At 42.6% G+C, this 18944-nt stretch overlaps 1 protein-coding gene across 1 annotated transcript in view; it reads left to right on the top strand.

Annotated features, from left to right (window-relative positions):
* LOC114428537 (mitogen-activated protein kinase kinase kinase 5-like) overlaps positions 1-18944 on the top strand; it is a 49744-nt gene that overhangs the window by 17961 nt on the left and 12839 nt on the right. Inside the window, exons 3-13 of the mRNA XM_028397048.1 lie at positions 576-599; positions 3856-4049; positions 5814-5982; positions 6628-6734; positions 10554-10724; positions 11513-11625; positions 15076-15235; positions 15443-15596; positions 15686-15793; positions 16091-16143; positions 17099-17194. Coding sequence (XP_028252849.1) covers positions 576-599; positions 3856-4049; positions 5814-5982; positions 6628-6734; positions 10554-10724; positions 11513-11625; positions 15076-15235; positions 15443-15596; positions 15686-15793; positions 16091-16143; positions 17099-17194 — 1349 coding nt within the window. The remainder of the gene's footprint in view (positions 1-575; positions 600-3855; positions 4050-5813; positions 5983-6627; positions 6735-10553; positions 10725-11512; positions 11626-15075; positions 15236-15442; positions 15597-15685; positions 15794-16090; positions 16144-17098; positions 17195-18944) is intronic.

Raw genomic sequence — 18944 nt, 5'->3', positions numbered from 1 at the left:
GCTAACTGAAACCAGGATGAGATGTGATTAGGTGTAATATAGAATATAACCATGTAAGTGCAGTTTATAATGAAGCTATAGCTAGCTGTACATAACTGCAATGATAAGTTTCTGCATGTATTTCTGCTCTGCTCTATTCTAAGCAACTTGGATAAATAGGATTAGGATTACAGATAGGTTAAACATTTATTTAATTGAAATTACAGATCGGCATGGGATTGTGCAAATTATAAAAGCTAATTCAGGGCTATACCTTTTGAAATATTACTCAAGAAAGGAAAACAGCACAAAGCGCAGCAGCCATTATTGTTGTTGTGTATGTGTGAAGGAAAAACATTGTGCATGAACAGTTAAAGATACTTCTCACTGTGCTTTTTTCCATAATGCATCTACTTTGCTCTTTTCTCCATCCATTCAGCTGTTAAACAACCACCAAAATTCCTACAAAGAACATGTTGGCTGTCTCTGTAGTGATGCACTGAATTTACTCTTCCAGGATTGTTATATTTGAACCCCCTCCCCAGGAAAAAATGATCTTCTTTGAATGTTTTCTTCTCTTTTCTCTCTTCTTTCAGGAGATCATTTGCCAGAAGAACACTGTAAGTACACAAAACATTTGCTTTTCCTCTTGCTTTTCACACATTACTCACCCATTGCTCACACATCACACATATTATGTGTTGCAAAGAATATGTTTTTTTTTTTTTTTTTTTTTTTACAACGTGCAGTGAACAGTGCCTTATGTTGCCTCCTCTCTGTGTTGTTAAAGGTTGCCTTCTCTCTCTCTCTCTGGTGCTTTTTTATTTTTGTTTGAAAGCTGTGATAAACGTTCGGTTTCATGTAAAAATGTTCTCTTCCACTTTCAAGATGGGTTTCTCAGATGACAGCTGTTTCGTGACATGTGGTGAGGCGGGATCTGCATTTATAAAAAAAAAAAAAAGGTGCACAAGCATTTTGAAAATTTGACTTGCAAAAACTGCAGCATTCAAATGCAGCGCTGCCTTAAAAGCTAAGGAAATCCTGTTCTTAACTGCCTCAGATGCTGCCTGCAGAACAGTCAGTCTGTCATAGATTTATGCACTGGAAGACGCATTTCGTTGATACTGTTGATGCACTAATTGGTCTCTGGCTGTGTTGTTTAGCACATAGAGGCCAGGAGTCCATGTTCAGGAGCCAGATGAAAGGCTTAGTTCTATCTTAAGTGGCTTTTCAGAGTAGAAGGATGTGGCCTGGGCTGCATGAAACGCACTGTTCTCTGACACTGACACGCACTGCGCGAGGAGAGCTGATTATCACTCGCAGTATTAGAGTGTGAACTCACGGCTCTGTCTCTCTTTTTATGTGCACTCCTTTCTCTCTTTGTTCTCTCTCTTTCCTGCTCCTATTAATGCCCTCTGCACTGGTAAAAAGCATTTAAAGTGGACTTTTTGATCATTTATTTCCATTTCCACAATAATGTTTTCCCATCTTTAGTTCCTGAAGTCACTCCTGACCTACGTCTTGCATGATACAATCTAAAGCATGACCTTTCGACCTTAAATACAATATATGTACTATAATATGTGCTGTTTACGACCACCTAATAAATAAGTCCTTTCTCTTAGCTCTGTTTTTGGTCTCCTCCACATCCTGCAGTAAAAAAACTTGGACCAAAAATAAAGGCGACACCATGTTCTGGTTTGTCTTTAGCTGTTTCAACCAGAAAGCTCAAAGAAATGATCATCCCTGTTTGCTGTGGAAAAACATCATAGATGATGAATGGGCTGTACAGGGAGCCAGCAAGCACATAATGGTGGTTGGTTGTCCACATGCTTTTGTCCATATAGTGTATGTGTCTTTACCATGTACCAGATGTAAATCTCCCCTCTGTTCTGGCATTATGTAGAAAATAAGACTATGAGCATGTTGAGAGTGGTGGAAAAAAACATGCATATTCAGGTTCTTAATATCAGGCATAAACAACTCAAATCACACGCAAACCAGATCATCCATCTTGATTTTTGATTCTTACTTAAGTTTTTTTATGATGTGGTCCTGGCTGCGCAACATGTATGTGACTCTTGGTGATTCCTCTTTTTGGGTTGGCCTTTGGTCTACAGATCCAGATCTGATCCATGCTCACAGAGTCAAGCTCTTGCTTAGGAGTAGTAGATTGTTGTAGAGACTTCAGGACCAGGTGAGCTGTCAGCTTGGTCCTTTGGAGTTTATTGTCAGATCACATCATAGATTGTGTCATGTGGTCTCCGTGTAGTGACAATTCTGCTGGGGCAGGTGCAAAGGTGCCTGATTATTCTCTGCTCTCAGAAAAGCATGTGTTGCTAATTGTCTTTAACAAAGTACATTTAACTGCCTACCAGGATAATTGAAATCCAGGTAATCATCCTCTGTTTCTGCATATCCAATTAGTGTAATTACATACAGATTTGGTCCTCTGTGTTGGTTTTGTTGGGTACAACCTGCCACAGCCTGAAGTGTGTGCTTCCCACATGTAAACTAGAATTAAGCTGCAGTTTGTGTGTGTGAAGGTGAGAGAGTAGCGCTTCTCCTGTACGATCCTGTTGTAACTACAGATGGACTAAACAAGATGACTCACTGGCTGAAAAACTGACTCACTCTCAGTCACATTCACCAGATTCCCCCATGAGCCGGGGTTGTCACGTGTGTTTCAGCTCAGAAACCTGTTACCTGTTACCTGTAAATGGCCAGTGCAGGTGAGCTTCAGATGACCCCTGAAATATGCATCGGCCTGTGAAAACAAACCTGCCATGTGATCCCTGTGATGGCACTGCACACACACACACACATGGAGGGGCTAAATATAGCTTTAAGATTTAGCAACCTGTCTGGCTACATCTAACAGAGGCAGGGGTCACAGGTTTATTTTTGACAGTCATGCATCACCGCTGCTGCAGGAGCTGATGATGTCATGAAAAGCTGTTGCACAGGAGGAAGTAGTTATCAGAGGATGGCTTTCATTGCTTCAACACTGCACCTTCCTTTCACTTCCTTTTTTTTCTCTTTCTGCTGGTGCTGAGAGCAGCAGTATGTCTTTTCTCAAAGCTGAAAGCGTGATAGAATATTAAAGGATGGGTAGCAGCTCCTCAGTCTGGGAATAGCTCTCCTTGAAAAGACCTCAGCCCTTTCAGAATCAGAATCAGAATTACTTTATTTATCCCCGAGGGGAAATTCTTTAACTACTTTAGGTTAGCAGATTTCCTGCGCCTCTGTAAACGCCACACACACACACACACGTGTTTTGTCTTTTGTTTATTCAGCAGTGACGGACAACAGGAGAATGGAGAGACTGAAGAATTAAAACAAAAAACAAAGAGCAAATGTCTAGAATTTGAGCTAAGTAAATAAAGACTTTAGGTGCTAGCTAACAGTGAAGCAGACATGAGAGCTTTGCAGCTTTGGTTTCTGCACAATTTTCTCTCCTGCATGAACAAGTGGAATGTAAGCTGTGGTTGAAAGAGAGCACAGCTTCTAATTAGGCTGTCACCATCATCACAGCTCTCCTGTCTGCTGCTGCCTGTTTAGAAACTAAAGACAAGGTCACATAAACACTATTGTGTGTGTGCAGACAGATCAATGATGAAGCTTTGGGGAAGCAGCTCAGACTTCCCAAGGCAAACTGCTTCCTCCCTGTACAATGATTTACAGAACATTTGAACTGAACAACAGTATTATCATTAATATATAATAAAGTCTGTGTTCATTGGATGTAATCCTTATTTTTTTCAACGATACACCCACATTTGGCTTAAACGTCCCTTTTGCCTCTTCACACCAATCCCACAGCGTCTTCTGATATTAAAATGTATAATTCTGATCCGTTTTCTCTCACATTCACAGACATGCTCAGCAAACTACACCTTCATCCCATACATGGTGACGCCCCACAACAAGGTGTACTGCTGTGACAGCAGCCTGATGAAGGGTCTGACTGAGCTGATGCAGCCCAGCTTCGAGATGCTGCTGGGGCCCATCTGCATGCCCCTGCTAGACCGCTTCATCCAGCTGCTCAAAGTGTCAGAGGCCAACTCCCAGTGAGTAAACCGGACCCAGACTCCGATTTCTGCCATAGATTGCTCATCACGTTTTTCATCAACTATAATTGAAAAGCTATTGGTAACATTCACCCCTGTGGCAAGTCAAACTCACTTCACTTTAATTCAGGCCTTCTTCTTTAATAGAAGAACTTATTTAGATGTAGAAAACGCAATGTTTGGATGATGCTTATGAAAAATCTGCAATATGCATTCTGTTCCTCCTGTTGTTGGCCGTTGTATATTGAACATTAATAATTAATCCAAACTCTACGTATGATTTGTAGTAGCTGTAAAGGTACTGTTGTGTTTGGTGTGTTGCCAAATCACACAATTTCTGCTAATCAGCATCTAGGCATCTAGCTGCATTGTTGATTTGCTAAGCTAATATCAGCAGGCTACTAAGATGCTAAGTTATCAGAGTGAATGCACATTTTCACTACTCGAATAAGAAAGGTGGCTGGGTGCTCCCTTAGAGATAGGGTGAGGAGCTCTGAGTAGAGCCGCTGCTTTATTACATTGAGAGGAGTCAGCTGAGGTGGCTCTGGCATCTGTTTCGGATGCCTCCTGGATGCCTCCCTGGGAACGCCTCGGGATTCCCCCAGAAGAGCTGGAAGTAATGTCCGGTGAGAGGGAAGTCTGGACGTCCCTGCTTAGACTGCTGCCCCTGCAACCCGACCCCGGATAAGCGGTTGAAGATGGATGGATGGAACTTGAATAAAAATACAAACACATGGAGATTTTTTGCAAACCATAGCTAGCTATATCACTGCTGGGGTTTTGGGTAGGATATTTATTTTATCTATTTTTTTGCCTTTGCGTGGCTTATTGAAGTGTTAATGACCCTGATTTTTTTTTCTTTTCTTTCTTTCTTTCTTATTAATACTACCAGCAGAGCATTTGGGTTTGATTATGAGGAAGCAAAGGCATCTATTTAAAGGCATTCCTGCCAACAGAGGTGTCTCTGAATGCATTACTTTTGTTGGAAATGCCCTTTAAAATATGCAAAAGGTTACACAAGGGAAACAATGTGTGAGTGATTTATTGCACACAGTCAGGTGAAGGTTGACACATAAATCCCAGATCAGAGATCAGGAAGAAAGCATTTATAGTGTGAGGAGAAGAATCAGTGTGCAGGTGTTTGAACAGAAGAGGCCTTATTATACCCATACTCATTCTTGCTTTAGTCACTGTAATTATTTTTTTCGTGTGCGTTCATCAACTTTGACTACATTTTGAAAAAAACAAAAAATCTTTGTCTTAGTTGCTGTGGTAATATTGTTGACTCTCCTGCCAGCAGACAAAACAGCAGCCAGTTAGTTCTTCTTCAGCTCCAAGTGACGCAGGTTTACAGGCAGGTTCCCCTCGATTTGGGTTTCGTCTGCTAGAGACCAACGTATTCAAGCTATACTGTCTGTAAAGGTCTTCTTCAGGTTCTCTGCCTCTTCAGTAGTCATTTATCAGTCAAACTGACTAGAAGTTTATTTAGTTTAATCAAAATCTATGACCGATTTCTGCTAAAAGCTCATTTAAAACAAGAACAAAATGTCTCACCTCTTACCAAAGAATGATCAGACATTATGAGAAACGGCGCCACAATGCAGGAAATGAATGACTTTGTGTCTGGAAAATGTTTATCTTTAAACAAATGTTGGCGTGAATTGCCGCTTTTTATAGTTAGCACAATAACACAATATGCTTCTAGGTGCATTGCAATGTTACGTGTAATCTCTTACATGCACGTATATGTGTTTGTTACTGCAGTCAGTATTTCCGTGAGACCATCCTGAACGAGATCCGTAAGGCTCGGGAGCTGTACACGGGCAAGGAGCTGGCCGCAGAGCTGAGCCGAATCCAGCAACGTCTGGACAACGTGGAGTGCCTTTCAGTGGATGTCGTCATCAACCTGCTGCTGACGTACAGGGACATCCAGGTACAGCCGTTAAATGTGCACTGACTGAGCAGCAGTGTTGCTCAAAGCAGACAAATAATACCCCTTGCTGGGAGGTCGGTGGTTCGATCACCTGCCCTGGCTGCAGGCCAATGTGTCCTTGGACAAGTTGCTCCCACTGGTGTGTGAATGTGGGCTTGTGTGCACGAAAGGGGTATATGTGAAGTAGTGTAAAGTGCTCTGAGCAGGTAGAAAAGCACTATATAGACCATTTACCCACATAGGGTACGGACAACACAACTGTGCTCAGCCTCATAACGAACAACAGGGCGGAGGCAGGCTCATGGTTCCTTGTTTACTCCCTTTGCTCCCTTTAAATCTGCCGCCCTTCCCGCTCTTTAGTCTTGGCAGTAGCACTCACATACAGATCCTCCCACTCACCATAGGCAGTGGCTCATAAATCATTCATTAGAACAACAAGCATTGAGGATGTGCTGAATTATTCAACATGCATTGGGTATATTGACTGTGTAGGCTAGTGTAAGAAACAAAAATGCGATGAAGAGGCCACTCAATTATTGAAGTCGGTGTCTGTGTTAAGACATCTGAAAGGCTTCCCTTTAGTTTTCGAACTCACGGTGAAAGCACAGCAATGTCTAATCAACGTGTCCTTTACTCGTCGTCTAGGATTACGAGTCCATCGTGAAGCTGGTGGAGACTCTGGAGAAGCTTCCAACCTTTGACCCCATGGCTCATCCACATGTGAAGTTCCACTACGCCTTTGCACTGAATCGGTAAGATGACACAATAACTGTGTCTATACAAATAGACACACTGTGTACAGTGCAATAAAAAAAAAAAATGAATGCGAATGTTTTGAGTGTGAAAATCACGGTTTTAAATGTTTTCAGTGGGTGACAGGACTGGACTACAGGCCGGTTTAGCACCCAGAACTTACTATAAAACAAAAAATGAGTGCAGCTATTCTGACTGATGGGTTTTTGGGATGATGTGAGCTTTGTGAACGATCCATCAGAAGATAGTACACTGTGCTCATAAAGGGGTGGACAGGCTCAGCAACAATGCTCACTTAGCTTTTTGCCTCAATTGGTACTAAGGGGCCCAAAGTGTGCCAGGAAAATTTCCCCTACAACATTACAGCTGCAACAGCAGCCGGAACTTGCTGATACAAGGCAGGATGGATCCATGCTTTATGTTGTTTACACTAAATTCTCTGGCACCAGAAAAAAAGACCAGGAAGTGTTTTTTTTACAGTCCTATTGGCCAGTGTTGGCGAGTCTGTGTAAATTGTGGCCTCAGCTTGCTGTTCTTAGCTGTCAGGAGCGTCAGCCAGTGTGTCCTTCTGCTGCTGTACTCCATCTGCTTCAAGGTTGTTGTGCGTTCAGAGATGCTGTTGTTCTGTGTAGTCCTTTGTTGCTTGTATGAGTTCCTGCTGCCTTTTCTTTTTTCAACAACTATGCCTTGATTGTGTTAACAATAAATAAAAAACCTAATAACCCCCCCCCCTGTTAAAATTGGGTTTCTTCTACATATACAGCATCCCAAGCTTTTTTTGTATGAGTTAGTTCCTTTATTACCAGTAAACGTAACTTGGCATCATGTGCCCGAGCAGCAGTAATACACATGTGCTCTTCTCAGGCAAAGACAGGAGATGCACACCACAGGAGGTTTTGGCTGCCTGTTTTTCTCACCAGCTGCCTTTCTAGTAAACTTCCTGCGGGTTTCATGGTGCGACTGCCTCTAACAGCAATAAAAAGCAGCTTCCACGTAATTCTGAGATGAATCTTTAAGTTCTGTTGCGAGGATTGACAAGACGTTGTGACACAGCTGTAAGAGGTCTTCAGGAGGACTTAATGAGCTTGCACACAAATGCCCGTCCAGTGTGTGTTGCTGTTGTGAAACTGAATGAATTTTTTCCTTCAGCTCTGACTCAGTAGCGTGCACTGAGATTATTATCAATGTTTAGTGCACAGTAAGTGATCTGAAAGTAAAAGCTAAATGAATCTGTCAGGTTAAAGTGGCTTTAGCCTCAAGCATGTGAATGTTGGATGCTGCTGAGAGCCTGACAGGAAAAGCGAGGAAAGAATCTCCTCTACCCATCATCAGCACTCTGGAGAGAAGAAAGAAAGGAAGCACAAGGAAGGGAGTGAGCAGGTTGTGCTCTTCCCTCTGGGCTGGCCTCCATAGTAATAGCTGTCAGCTCATATGTTTTATTTAACCTTGGCACCTTGCAGGGGCAGCTGTGTTATGTTTAGTAGGATTCTCTTCATGACTATCACACGTTTTCTTAAATAAAGACCAGGCTGATTAAAATGTCACGCTGTACCGTGAAACAAAGATTCCCCCAACAGAGGACGTGCGCTCAGAATACATTAGCATAATAACTAGGAATCAGATGTTTTTTGAAGCTTATAGACACCTTTGTAGATATATGGTTTGTTGACCAGCAGGATTAAATGCTTTAATAAACTTAAACTGCTGCTGCAATTAATACACAAGACACATATTTGACCTGAATATGACTCTACTTTTGAAAGCCCTTTTATTGGGTCCCCACCAATGTCCAGCGATTACTAAGTTGTCCCCGCCAATAATTCGATCCCCTTTGGAAAAACAGATTTACAGTGTGCAGGAAGGGTTAAATTCTGTTTTTTTTCTGGTGTCCTACCAATAGATATTTTCCTGTCCCAAAGCCCTTGATATTCTGATTCTGATTGCTTATATCAAGGGCTCTGGTCCTACTGTGCCACATATGGCCATGTGATCGGCTGGGCCTTACCCTGCTGTCATGTGTGTGGCTACGTTAGTGCATATCAAAGAAATGGCAGCCATTAAGATGGTCTGTATAAGGAGCTATTTTATAAACAAACCTGTAAGTCACTTAGGCACTGTTCACACAGAAAGTCAATCCAGCTAGAGCAGGATTGTATCTGGATAGCCTTTAAAGTGGATACATTCAGACCTATTTTCAAATCACACACGCGTGTCCACGCTTAATCCGGCTTAATCCGGCTTGTTTGTGGTCCTCCAAACCGCTAGGTGGTGCCTTGTAATATACAAAGTCTGTTCAGGCCGTGGTAGGACCACGTGTGCGCATGCATCGTGCGTTTTTTTTGTCTCGTTTTTTCTTTTTTTCAGTTCAAAAAGCAGTTTATTCCTTTGTAGCCCTGTCTAACGAAGCAAAGCTGTCATAGTTTGATGGTTGTTTACATACAGCTTTTGTACGCAACCCGGACACTGTCCCCATGAACCAGAAGTATCACGTCGCTAGCAGGATTTGCTAGCTGCATTTGCGTTCAGACCTGAGCCTAGACCAATGTCAAAAGCAAATCTACCCACCCTGTTGGATATTTAACACCAGGGCTGTTGCATGAGACTTAAAGTCACACCATAGTGTCACAAATGATGACTCATCCTGCACTTGATTTTGTACACACTGAAATATTCAGGCCTTTGGAGCTGACCATCAGAGCAGACTGAGCTTGTCAGGAAAGGGGGAGGAAAACAAACACACAACCAACATGGCCTATCCCATCTCATTACATACTGGACACATGACCAGGAAGACTGATCACATCCCGTGTATGGCAAAAGTCGGTCATCAGCAGGGACATTTAGCATGTGGGACGGACGGGAGAGTCATACTCAGGGTTCAACTAGGGGGCAGGTTTAGTTAATGTCAGTTAGGTGTCATTATGAAGCCTGAGTTGAAGTTTCACAGCCTCTGCTTCCTCATTCCTTCATGGTTTGGTTTCTCAGTTACCATGGTTATGACTCCCGCCCTTTTGACAAAATGATTGGTTGAAGAAGACAGACTTACACCGCTTTGCCGTGTGCTAAAGCAAAACTGTGGAAGTCTATAGGACAACTGAAGCTAAGGTGGATGCTACGTTTATAAGCTGTGATCATGGGTTTGTAGATTTTGATGCTCTGTCATCAGTTGTAATCAATAATCTGAAAAACCAATCAGAGAAATGAAGCATGTGATATAGGCAGAGCAACAACCAGTTATACCGATATGTTTTTTTTTTAAATAGGACAGTGAAGGGGCTTTGCCTTTCTATAGTAATTTAGGTGTACTAATAAAAAGGTAGAATTATGTGCAAGAGTTAGATCATTAAATCAGTTTAATGTTTAATTAATAAGTATGACAGCTTTCATGGACAGACATGTAATTTAAGTAATTAACACCTGAAGAGTTCATTTTCTAATGAATAAGCCCTCAGATAATGTCCTTACAGTTCAGTTATAACCTGCAGTAGCTGAATGATAGCCTTCAGTACAGTCTGAGTTTCACCGTGCTAAATAAGAGTCCTGATTCTTTTATTGAACTCGGTGTCCTCTGTAATTTAAGCAGGGCTGCTAATGGCCTCCTCCGTGCCAGCTATCACTTTCCCTACAACAAAGGCCGTGCAACTGTTCCCTAGCTACTTGCACGCAAACACATGTGCACCCACACGGCTACTGTTCTTCTAAACACAATCTGTGGAGTTTCTCTATTGTTCTGTTCCAAATCTATCCATTGATGATGTGATTTACAGAATATGTAGGTGATCGAAAATATTTTTTGTGTGTGTGTTGTCTTTGTGTAGGAGGAACCTGCCGGGTGATAGACAGAAAGCCTTGGACATAATGCTGCCGCTGGTGGAGGGCGAGGAGCAGGTAGCATCGGACATCTACTGCATGGTGGGGCGGATCTACAAGGACATGTTCCTGGAATCTCACTTTACTGACACCCAGAGCCGAGACAGCAGCGCACAATGGTGAGACAGGATGTGTGCATGTGTGAGACACTGAGTCACCTATAAATATCATTAGAGATGTTTTTGAAGGGTAAAAAAATGCATTTAGCATGAATGATGCCATCAGCGCTGCAGTTGTTAAAAGGTGTTATCAGGAAGGTAATGAAAATCTGTCATGGACAGACTTTTTTTTATTTGAATTAGGCTAATTCATGTACTCCACAGCAGTGCTCGGGCCCTAATAATAATAAAAAACACTACAATTACAATAGGGCCTTCTCACCACTCGGTGCCCTAATAATAATAATAAACCACGCGGTGCTCGGGCCCTAAATAAACATTACAATTACAATAGGGCCTTCGCTCGTTTCATGCTCGGACCCTAATAATAACACTGTCATGCTGGTGATTGTCTTAATCTGGAAATAGTTTTTAAGATCTCATATCTATGCTGCTTAGATAATCAAGCGCCCATCTGCCTGTTATTTTCAGCTCAATGCCACAACTTGGCGCAGGCTTCTAATAACGTTCACACGCCTTCCCTCCGCAGAACAGATTGCTCATTAAATAAATGATTTATTTTTTGTTTTATGGAGGCACTCACAGTCGCTGTTTGTCGTTCTGTGGCCCCAACTCAATATGGCTGTAATTGTTTTTTCTCTCTCAAAGTGTCTCAGAGAGCCAGAGGATGGGAGCCCTATGTGCAGCTATCCGTTTTCTCTCGGAGATGCTTGGGATTTGGAATGACGCATTTCTTGGAGGAACACTGTTTGTTGGGCTCATTTTTTAATTTTTTTTCTCTCTTTCAGGTTTAAAAAGGGCTTCGAGTCAGAGCCGACACTACACTCTGGTATCAACTACGCCGTTCTGCTGCTGGCTGCGGGACACCAGTTTGACACGTCTTTTGAGCTTCGTAAAGTTGGTGAGTAGAGAGCCAGGCTGGATGTTTGTGCGTCTTGTGTCTTTGTGTGGAGCTTTTTTATTAAACAGGACGTTTGATGCTAATCACCCTCTGAGATTGAACCCCTGCAAATTCCTTAGGGCATTTTCGCATCTTTCAGCTGATCGTTTCGGTATTATGTGCTCTCATCAGCTCCTATTTCTAGCAGCAGCAGGCAGCTGTTTCTAGTAAAAAAACAACAAGTGGACAAACTCCTTGAGGGTGTTTTCACACCTGGTCCCTTTTAAAAGATCTGAACTCAGTCCTCTTTAAGTGGACCAAAATGTGTTCACACTGTGAGTTTATTACAAAGAGAACCAGGTTCTCTTTGGCCTCGTTCACACTGGATAAAGTCAATCCTGTTTACATACGGCTTTTTTAAGCGACCCGGACACTGTCCCTGTAAACCGGAAGTATCATGCCGCTAGCAGGATTCGCTAGCTGCATTTGCGTTCAGACCTGAGCCACATTTGAGCCAATCCGGCTAGATCCACCTTTGAGTGTTGGATTGAAATCAGTCCGGATATATCCGGATTCACGTTGTTCAGACTCAGAAAAAAACTATCCATACATACACTCAACAAAAATATAAACGCAACACTTTTGTTTTTGCTCCCATGTTTCATGAGATGGACTTGAAGATCTAAACTTCATTCCAGATACACAATATTACCATTCCTCTCAAACATTGTTCACAAATCTGTCTAAATGTGTGATAGTGAGCACTTCTGCTTTGCTGAGATAATCCATCCCACCTCACAGGTGTGCCACATCAAGATGCTGATCTGACATCATGATTAGTGCACAGGTGTACCTCAAACTGCCCACAATAAAAGGCCACCCTGAAATGTGCAGTTTTGTCTCACAGCAAAATGCCACAGATGCCACAAGCATTGAGGGAGCTTGCAATTGGCATGCTGACAGCAGGAATGTCAACCAGATCTGTTGCTCGTGCATTGAATGTTCATTTCTCCACCATAAGCCGTCTCCAAAGGCGTTTCAGAGAATATGGCAGTACATCCAACCGGCCTCACAACCGCAGACCACGAGTAACCACACCAGCCCAGGACCTCCACATCCAGCAGGTTCACCTCCGAGATCGTCTGAGACCAGCCACTCAGACAGCTGCTGAAACAATTGGTTTGCATAACCAAACAATTTCTGCACAAACTGTCAGAAACCGTCTCAGGGAAGCTCAACTGCATGCTCGTCGTCCTCATCGGGGTCTTAACCTGACTCCAGATCGTCGCCGTAACAGACTTGAGTGGGCAAATGCTCACATTCGATGGCGTCTAGCACGTTGGAGAGGTGTTCTCTTCACGGATGAATCTCGGTTTACATTGTTCAGGGCAGATGGCAGACAGCGTGTGTGGCGTCGTGTGGGTGAGCGCTTTGCTGATGTCAATGTTGTGGATCGAGTGGCCCATGGTGGTGGTGGGGTCATGGTATGGGCAGGCATCTGTTATGGACGAAGAACACAGGTGCATTTTATTGATGGCATTTTGAATGCACAGAGATACCGTGATGAGATCCTGAGGCCCATTGTTGTGCCATACATCCATGAACATCACCTCATGTTTCAGCAAGATAATGCATGGCCCCATGTTGCAAGGATCTGTACACAATTCTTGGAAGCTGAAAATGTCCCAGTTCTTGCATGGCCAGCATACTCACCGGACATGTCACCCATTGAACATGTTTGGGATGTGCTTGACCGGCGTATACGACAGCGTGCACCAGTTCCCACTAATATCCAGCAACTTCGCACAGCCATTGAAGAGGAGTGGACCAACATTCCACAGGCCACAATAGACAATCTGATAAACTCTATGCGAAGAAGATGTGTTGCACTGCATGAGGCAAATGGTGGTCACACCAGATACTGACTGGTTCTGAGTCCCCAGACCGCCAATAAAGCAGAAACAAAATGCACATTTCAGGGTGGCCTTTTATTGTGGGCAGTTTAAGGTACACCTGTGCACTAATCATGATGTCAGATCAGCATCTTGATGTGGCACACCTGTGAGGTGGGATGGATTATCTCAGCAAAGCAGAAGTGCTCACTATCACACATTTAGACAGATTTGTGAACAATGTTTGAGAGGAATGGTAATATTGTGTATCTGGAATGAAGTTTAGATCTTCAAGTCCATCTCATGAAACATGGGAGCAAAAACAAAAGTGTTGCGTTTATATTTTTGTTGAGTGTATATCCAGATATGGCCTGAGTCCCGCTCTAGCCAGTTTTATTTCCCCAGTGTGAACGGGGTCTTTCTGGTGTAGTTCAGCATTGTTGTCGCCTCAGTCCTCTTTCTGTTCACACCAGGTCCTCTAGAGCTCCCAGACCCCCTGTGCACTGAATTCTGGGTAGTTTGAAGCAAAATATCTGCTGCTATGCTTGCCTCCTCCTGTGTTTTCTGGTTAAATTAGTGCACAATTATAAGGAAAATAGAGCTATTCATTACATATGAGCACAAAAAGGGTGGAAAGTTCAAATATATGCAAAAAATCATCGATCTGAATTCGTTTAGAGGGCTGAAAGGGAGTAAAAAAAGAAGAGTTAAAAACACCCTGAGTGACTGCTGAACATTTTGGAGCAACTAACCTAGAAAAATATTATAATTTTTATTTTTTTTTTATTTAGGGCCACATTTGTTTTTACGATAAAATAAAGATAAAAAAATATCAGTATCAGGACCTTCAAAAAAAATGAAAAAACTGCACCTGTTCTATTTTGTCATGGAGGAAACCAGTCAGTTTAATGTTGATGATAAGATGATATTATATGTAGACTTAATTTAATGTTAAAATCCCCACTTTATCATTGTAATATATTCTTATTATTATCTGACTGAGCTGCTGTTATTAAGTGAACAATAATTGGAGATAATCTTGCTCTGTGTCTGTGTAATCTACTAATCCTAAAAAATCTGGCCTTAAATTTAAGTGTAATATCCTCCTTCCTCTTCCTGTTAGATTTGTTTTGGTCTGGAGGGAAGTATGTGACTGCCTGCTAAACGTTGGTGCCTTGCAGGTGGCACACTGTCAGTTGAAAAACACACCTATGTGGATAAACCAGGAAACTACAGCTCTGTAGTTTAATCTGTTAGGATTGATGCTGTAATATATATAAATATAACTTTTATAGGGTGGTGTTTCACTTTCTGTTCTCAAAAGGCAAAGGGTGTAATGTAGCCTGGTCTGTATTGTGTGTTTTTTTCTTTCCTGTGAAATCTGAGGCTCAGAGGAGCTGGGGAATGTGGGAAACATAAATTAACCCCACCCTCCAAATGACAGTTTCTGCAGACAAAGTGTAGCCGCAGATGCATAAAATAACATAAAGAGTAAAGACTTGACAGGTTGTGGCACATCCAATATTTGACCTTTTGTTGCTCCAGTTGTGTACAAATATGTTTACTATCTCGTTCCCAGGAGTTAAGCTGAGCAGCCTGCTGGGTAAAAAAGGCAGCCTGGACAAGCTGCAGAGTTACTGGGATGTGGGCTTCTTCCTGGGCGCCAGTATCCTGGCCTGCGACAACACCAGGGTCATCCAGGCGTCTGAGAAACTCTTCAAACTCAAAGCCCCCATCTGGTGAGAACACAAAAAAACACACACTCGAGACCACCTCCATCACCAACTGCTCCTGTGTCACTGTGTGATCTGAAGTTTGCTTTCCCATGAGGCCGCGGTGGCCATCTGTGTTTCTTTCAGTTAATATGGCGGCCTCAAAATGTATTTGTGTTGCTCATTGATTTCATACAATAGAAGCCGATGTGTAGTTACTGTGGTTGGTTCCAGGTATCTGCACTCGCTGGTGGAGACCATCTTGATTTACCAGCACTTTAAAAAGCCCAGCGGGGAGCAGCCGGCTTCCAAACAGGAGCTGATGGACTTCTGGATGGACTTCCTGGTGGAGGCGACCAAGAAAGATGTCTCCTCTGTACGATTCCCTGTAAGTGAGCACACCTAAAGCATCAAATTGACATTTTCCGAAGACTTTTTTTCTAATATTAAAAACTTGTGTATTCATACTTTCGACAGGTGTTGATATTGGAGCCCACTAAAGTGTACCAGCCTTCATATTTATCCATAAACAAAGACGTGGATGACAACACGGTGTCTATCTGGCACGTCGCTCCTGATGACAAGGTGACCATCTACAATAAAGACTGCTGCATCTTTGAGCTGGTTGTGGTGTGTTTGATCAGTATCGACTGTGCTGCCAGTCACCATGGCAACATTACACTGCTTTACATTATTGTACAGTAAAGGTGATAATAAAACTAGACAGATGATGATGATGATGATGACTACAGTTTTCTTTACTCTGTGGATTATTTCCTTGTTATTTGTGTTATTTTCCTTGTTACCCATTATTAGAAATTGAAACTCACTGTGTCATCATATGTGCAGAAATGATGTCATTCCTTCTCTTCTGTCCTGCAGAACAAGGGGATACACGAGTGGAACTTCAGCGGCACGTCTGTGCGAGGCGTCAGGTCAGTGCAGCACTCGAGCTTCAGCTAGGGTGGTGCATAAAGGAGAAATAAAACCACAAGTGTTCAGCAGAGCACAGGCTAAGAGATGGAGTGTAAACAGCAGACTCTGGGTTTAGTTAGCATTTTGCTGGGAGGAGGCCGTCTTGCGCTCCTTTTATGATTTTTGTGGCAGACTACAGGGAGTCGCAGCACTGTGCTTTCAGCTCCAGGCCAGGAAGCACATTTTCTAAACTGTCGAGACTACACTTCCTGTGAGTCCCTGCTTTGTATGAACTTTGCTGCATGACTCAGAGCACATGTTGTGTCATGTGCAGATGTGTGTAAGCATGCGCAAAAAAACACAAATATACATTACATTACATATGTGCTTTAAGCTAGCACCACTTCACTTCTCACAGCTGCACACAGCAGTATCATCCTTTTTTTTTACCAGAGACAGTTTTCCTGATGTCTTGCTCTGTGCCTGTTTTTTTTTTTTTTTTTCATCGCTCCTCAAAGGAATTCACTGTCAGATCAGTGAGAAGTGGAGGGCCGTGCTCACATGTTGCTAGGGAACAACTCATTCTCTGTGCCCACTCAGCTTGCAGACAGTCAGCGGGACACAATAGCAGCTCTGCGAGCAGCTCGTACGACCACACACACACAGAGGCTTTCCGTTTGTCTGGTTCAGCGGCTCTGGCCTTGGCACTGCCACTCCAGAAAATGGAGAGTAGTGCTCATCAAAACAACGATGTCAGTGCTGCTCATGGCAACTTTTATTTGCTTCAGTGAGCTTTGTGTGTATGTCTTTTATGTTTAACTGAAGCTGCCTCCATGTGCAGTGTTAAACTATTACATCACCTTGCAGTCTTCATGGTGGATGTCATGAGTTCAGTGAAAGGCTTAAGTGTATCCATCCGAGTCATCTGCTCCCAAGTGATGAGTAGACAACTAACTGTGCACTGTCTCTCTACAGCATCTCCAAGTTCGATGAACGCAGCGCCTTTCTCTACGTCCTTCACAATGCAGAAGACTTCCAGATCTATTTCTGTACAGAGATGCACTGTAAAAGGTTGGTCAGACATATATGTGTAATGTTTATGACATCATATAACATCAGACATCTGACATCCAGTCATCCTTGTGTTGTAGCATGAGTCTGCAGTCATGCTAGAAGCTCTATGCTTTGAGCATGTTCATCCTCTCACTCTGATGAGGAAAACGTTAACATTTCAAGTAATCATGCTAACACCCGCATAGCCTCGAGTGTACTCACTGCTGTATGGCGCTCTTTGCTGGGCTGTCTTAAGCAATTTCCCCATTGTGGGACTAATAAAGGTTTCAAATTTAATTTAAAATTTGTAAAGGTTGAAATCAAAAAGCACTATTTACAGAGAGATTATTCATAAGCCTCTTTAGCCTATTCAAATTCTTAGTAGGAAACTCCTTATATCCTGCTCATTTTTGAACCAACATCGTCCGATAAATGTGTGACAGGCCACGATGATGTACTGTGCCTCCTCTGTGGTTGCACCCATCCCTACAAGTACCGGTAGTTGAAGTGCACTTGTCAGCTCTGCACTCAGGTGGGAAATTTCACACTTTCCCCGTCACCACCACGAGCACACCTTGTGCACACCATTGTGTTTCTCTCTGGCTGCTCGTTGAAGTGTTCAGATTTGTGACTTGCACATCTGAGCCCTGCCGAGCACTTCCAGTTCCATTATTAAGAGCGTGAGAGAGTCAGTGAGTCATGCCTGCTGTTGTTATGATGCTGCTTTCATTTGGGCAGGAGTGAGAAAGAAGGAAGGAAGGAAGGCACACGTGTGTGTGTGTGACTGAACACCTGTGTGACAGCATGACGAGGAGACGCGCTAATTCACAGCTTGCGGTAAAAGGTCACTGTACGACATGTATCTGTGTGGGAAGTGTGTTTGTAAACATACTGTAACCCCTTCTGGATCAGATCACCAGCTAAATAACACAACTCAGCCTCAATATGTAATAACGGGATCGCAGACAAACTGTGCAAACTAGAACATACATTTTTGAATAAAAATAATATGTTGTATTGCTCTAAGATATCAGATCTTGCATTCAGAGTCAGATGTCTGATCACTTCATATTGTGAAATATATAGCAGTACAGAGCAAGACACCTGGTGTCGGTGTATTAAATCTTATCTCCATACAATATGGACAAACCATCTGTGAACCACATGCGTTTCTTTGGTCTCCATTTTTCTGGTGAAGGTGAGATGAGGTCAAGTGTCAGGTGGCCTTAAAGATATTTTTCTTTGAGTTTATTTTCACACAAAGTTATCATCTAAATCCTCACTGTAAGCTGAAACAATTGAATAGAAGTTTGGAAATTTTAGTTTCTACTGGTTCATCCACTAAATTTCAGAATACATTGATTGATTAGGATTTAGAGTGCTTTCACACCTTTTAAAAGAACTGAACTCAGTCCTCTTTAAGTCGACCAAAAAGTGGAGCAACAGAAAAAGCTCTCAGTTCTTCTTGTGTTCACACTGTGAGTATATTACAAAGAGGATCGGCTTCTCTTTCTGGTCCAGTTTAGATTTGTTGGGGCCTCGGTCCTCTTTCTGTTCACACCAGATTCTCTAGAGCTCTCAGACCCCCACTGCACTGAATTCTGGGTAGTATTCACTTGAAGCAAAATGTCTGCTGCTATGCTTGCCTCCTGTATTTTCTAGTTAAATTCGCGCATATTCAAAAGAAGTTATTAGTTACATCTGAGCACAAAAAGCGATTGAGGAGACTACATTATTTATTGCCATAATTATTGTTTATTGGGTGTCT

The sequence above is a fragment of the Parambassis ranga genome, chromosome 24 (genome assembly GCF_900634625.1).
Source record: "Parambassis ranga chromosome 24, fParRan2.1, whole genome shotgun sequence".
Lineage (NCBI taxonomy): Eukaryota > Metazoa > Chordata > Actinopteri > Ambassidae > Parambassis > Parambassis ranga.
This window is presented reverse-complemented; position numbering and strand designations above follow the sequence as displayed.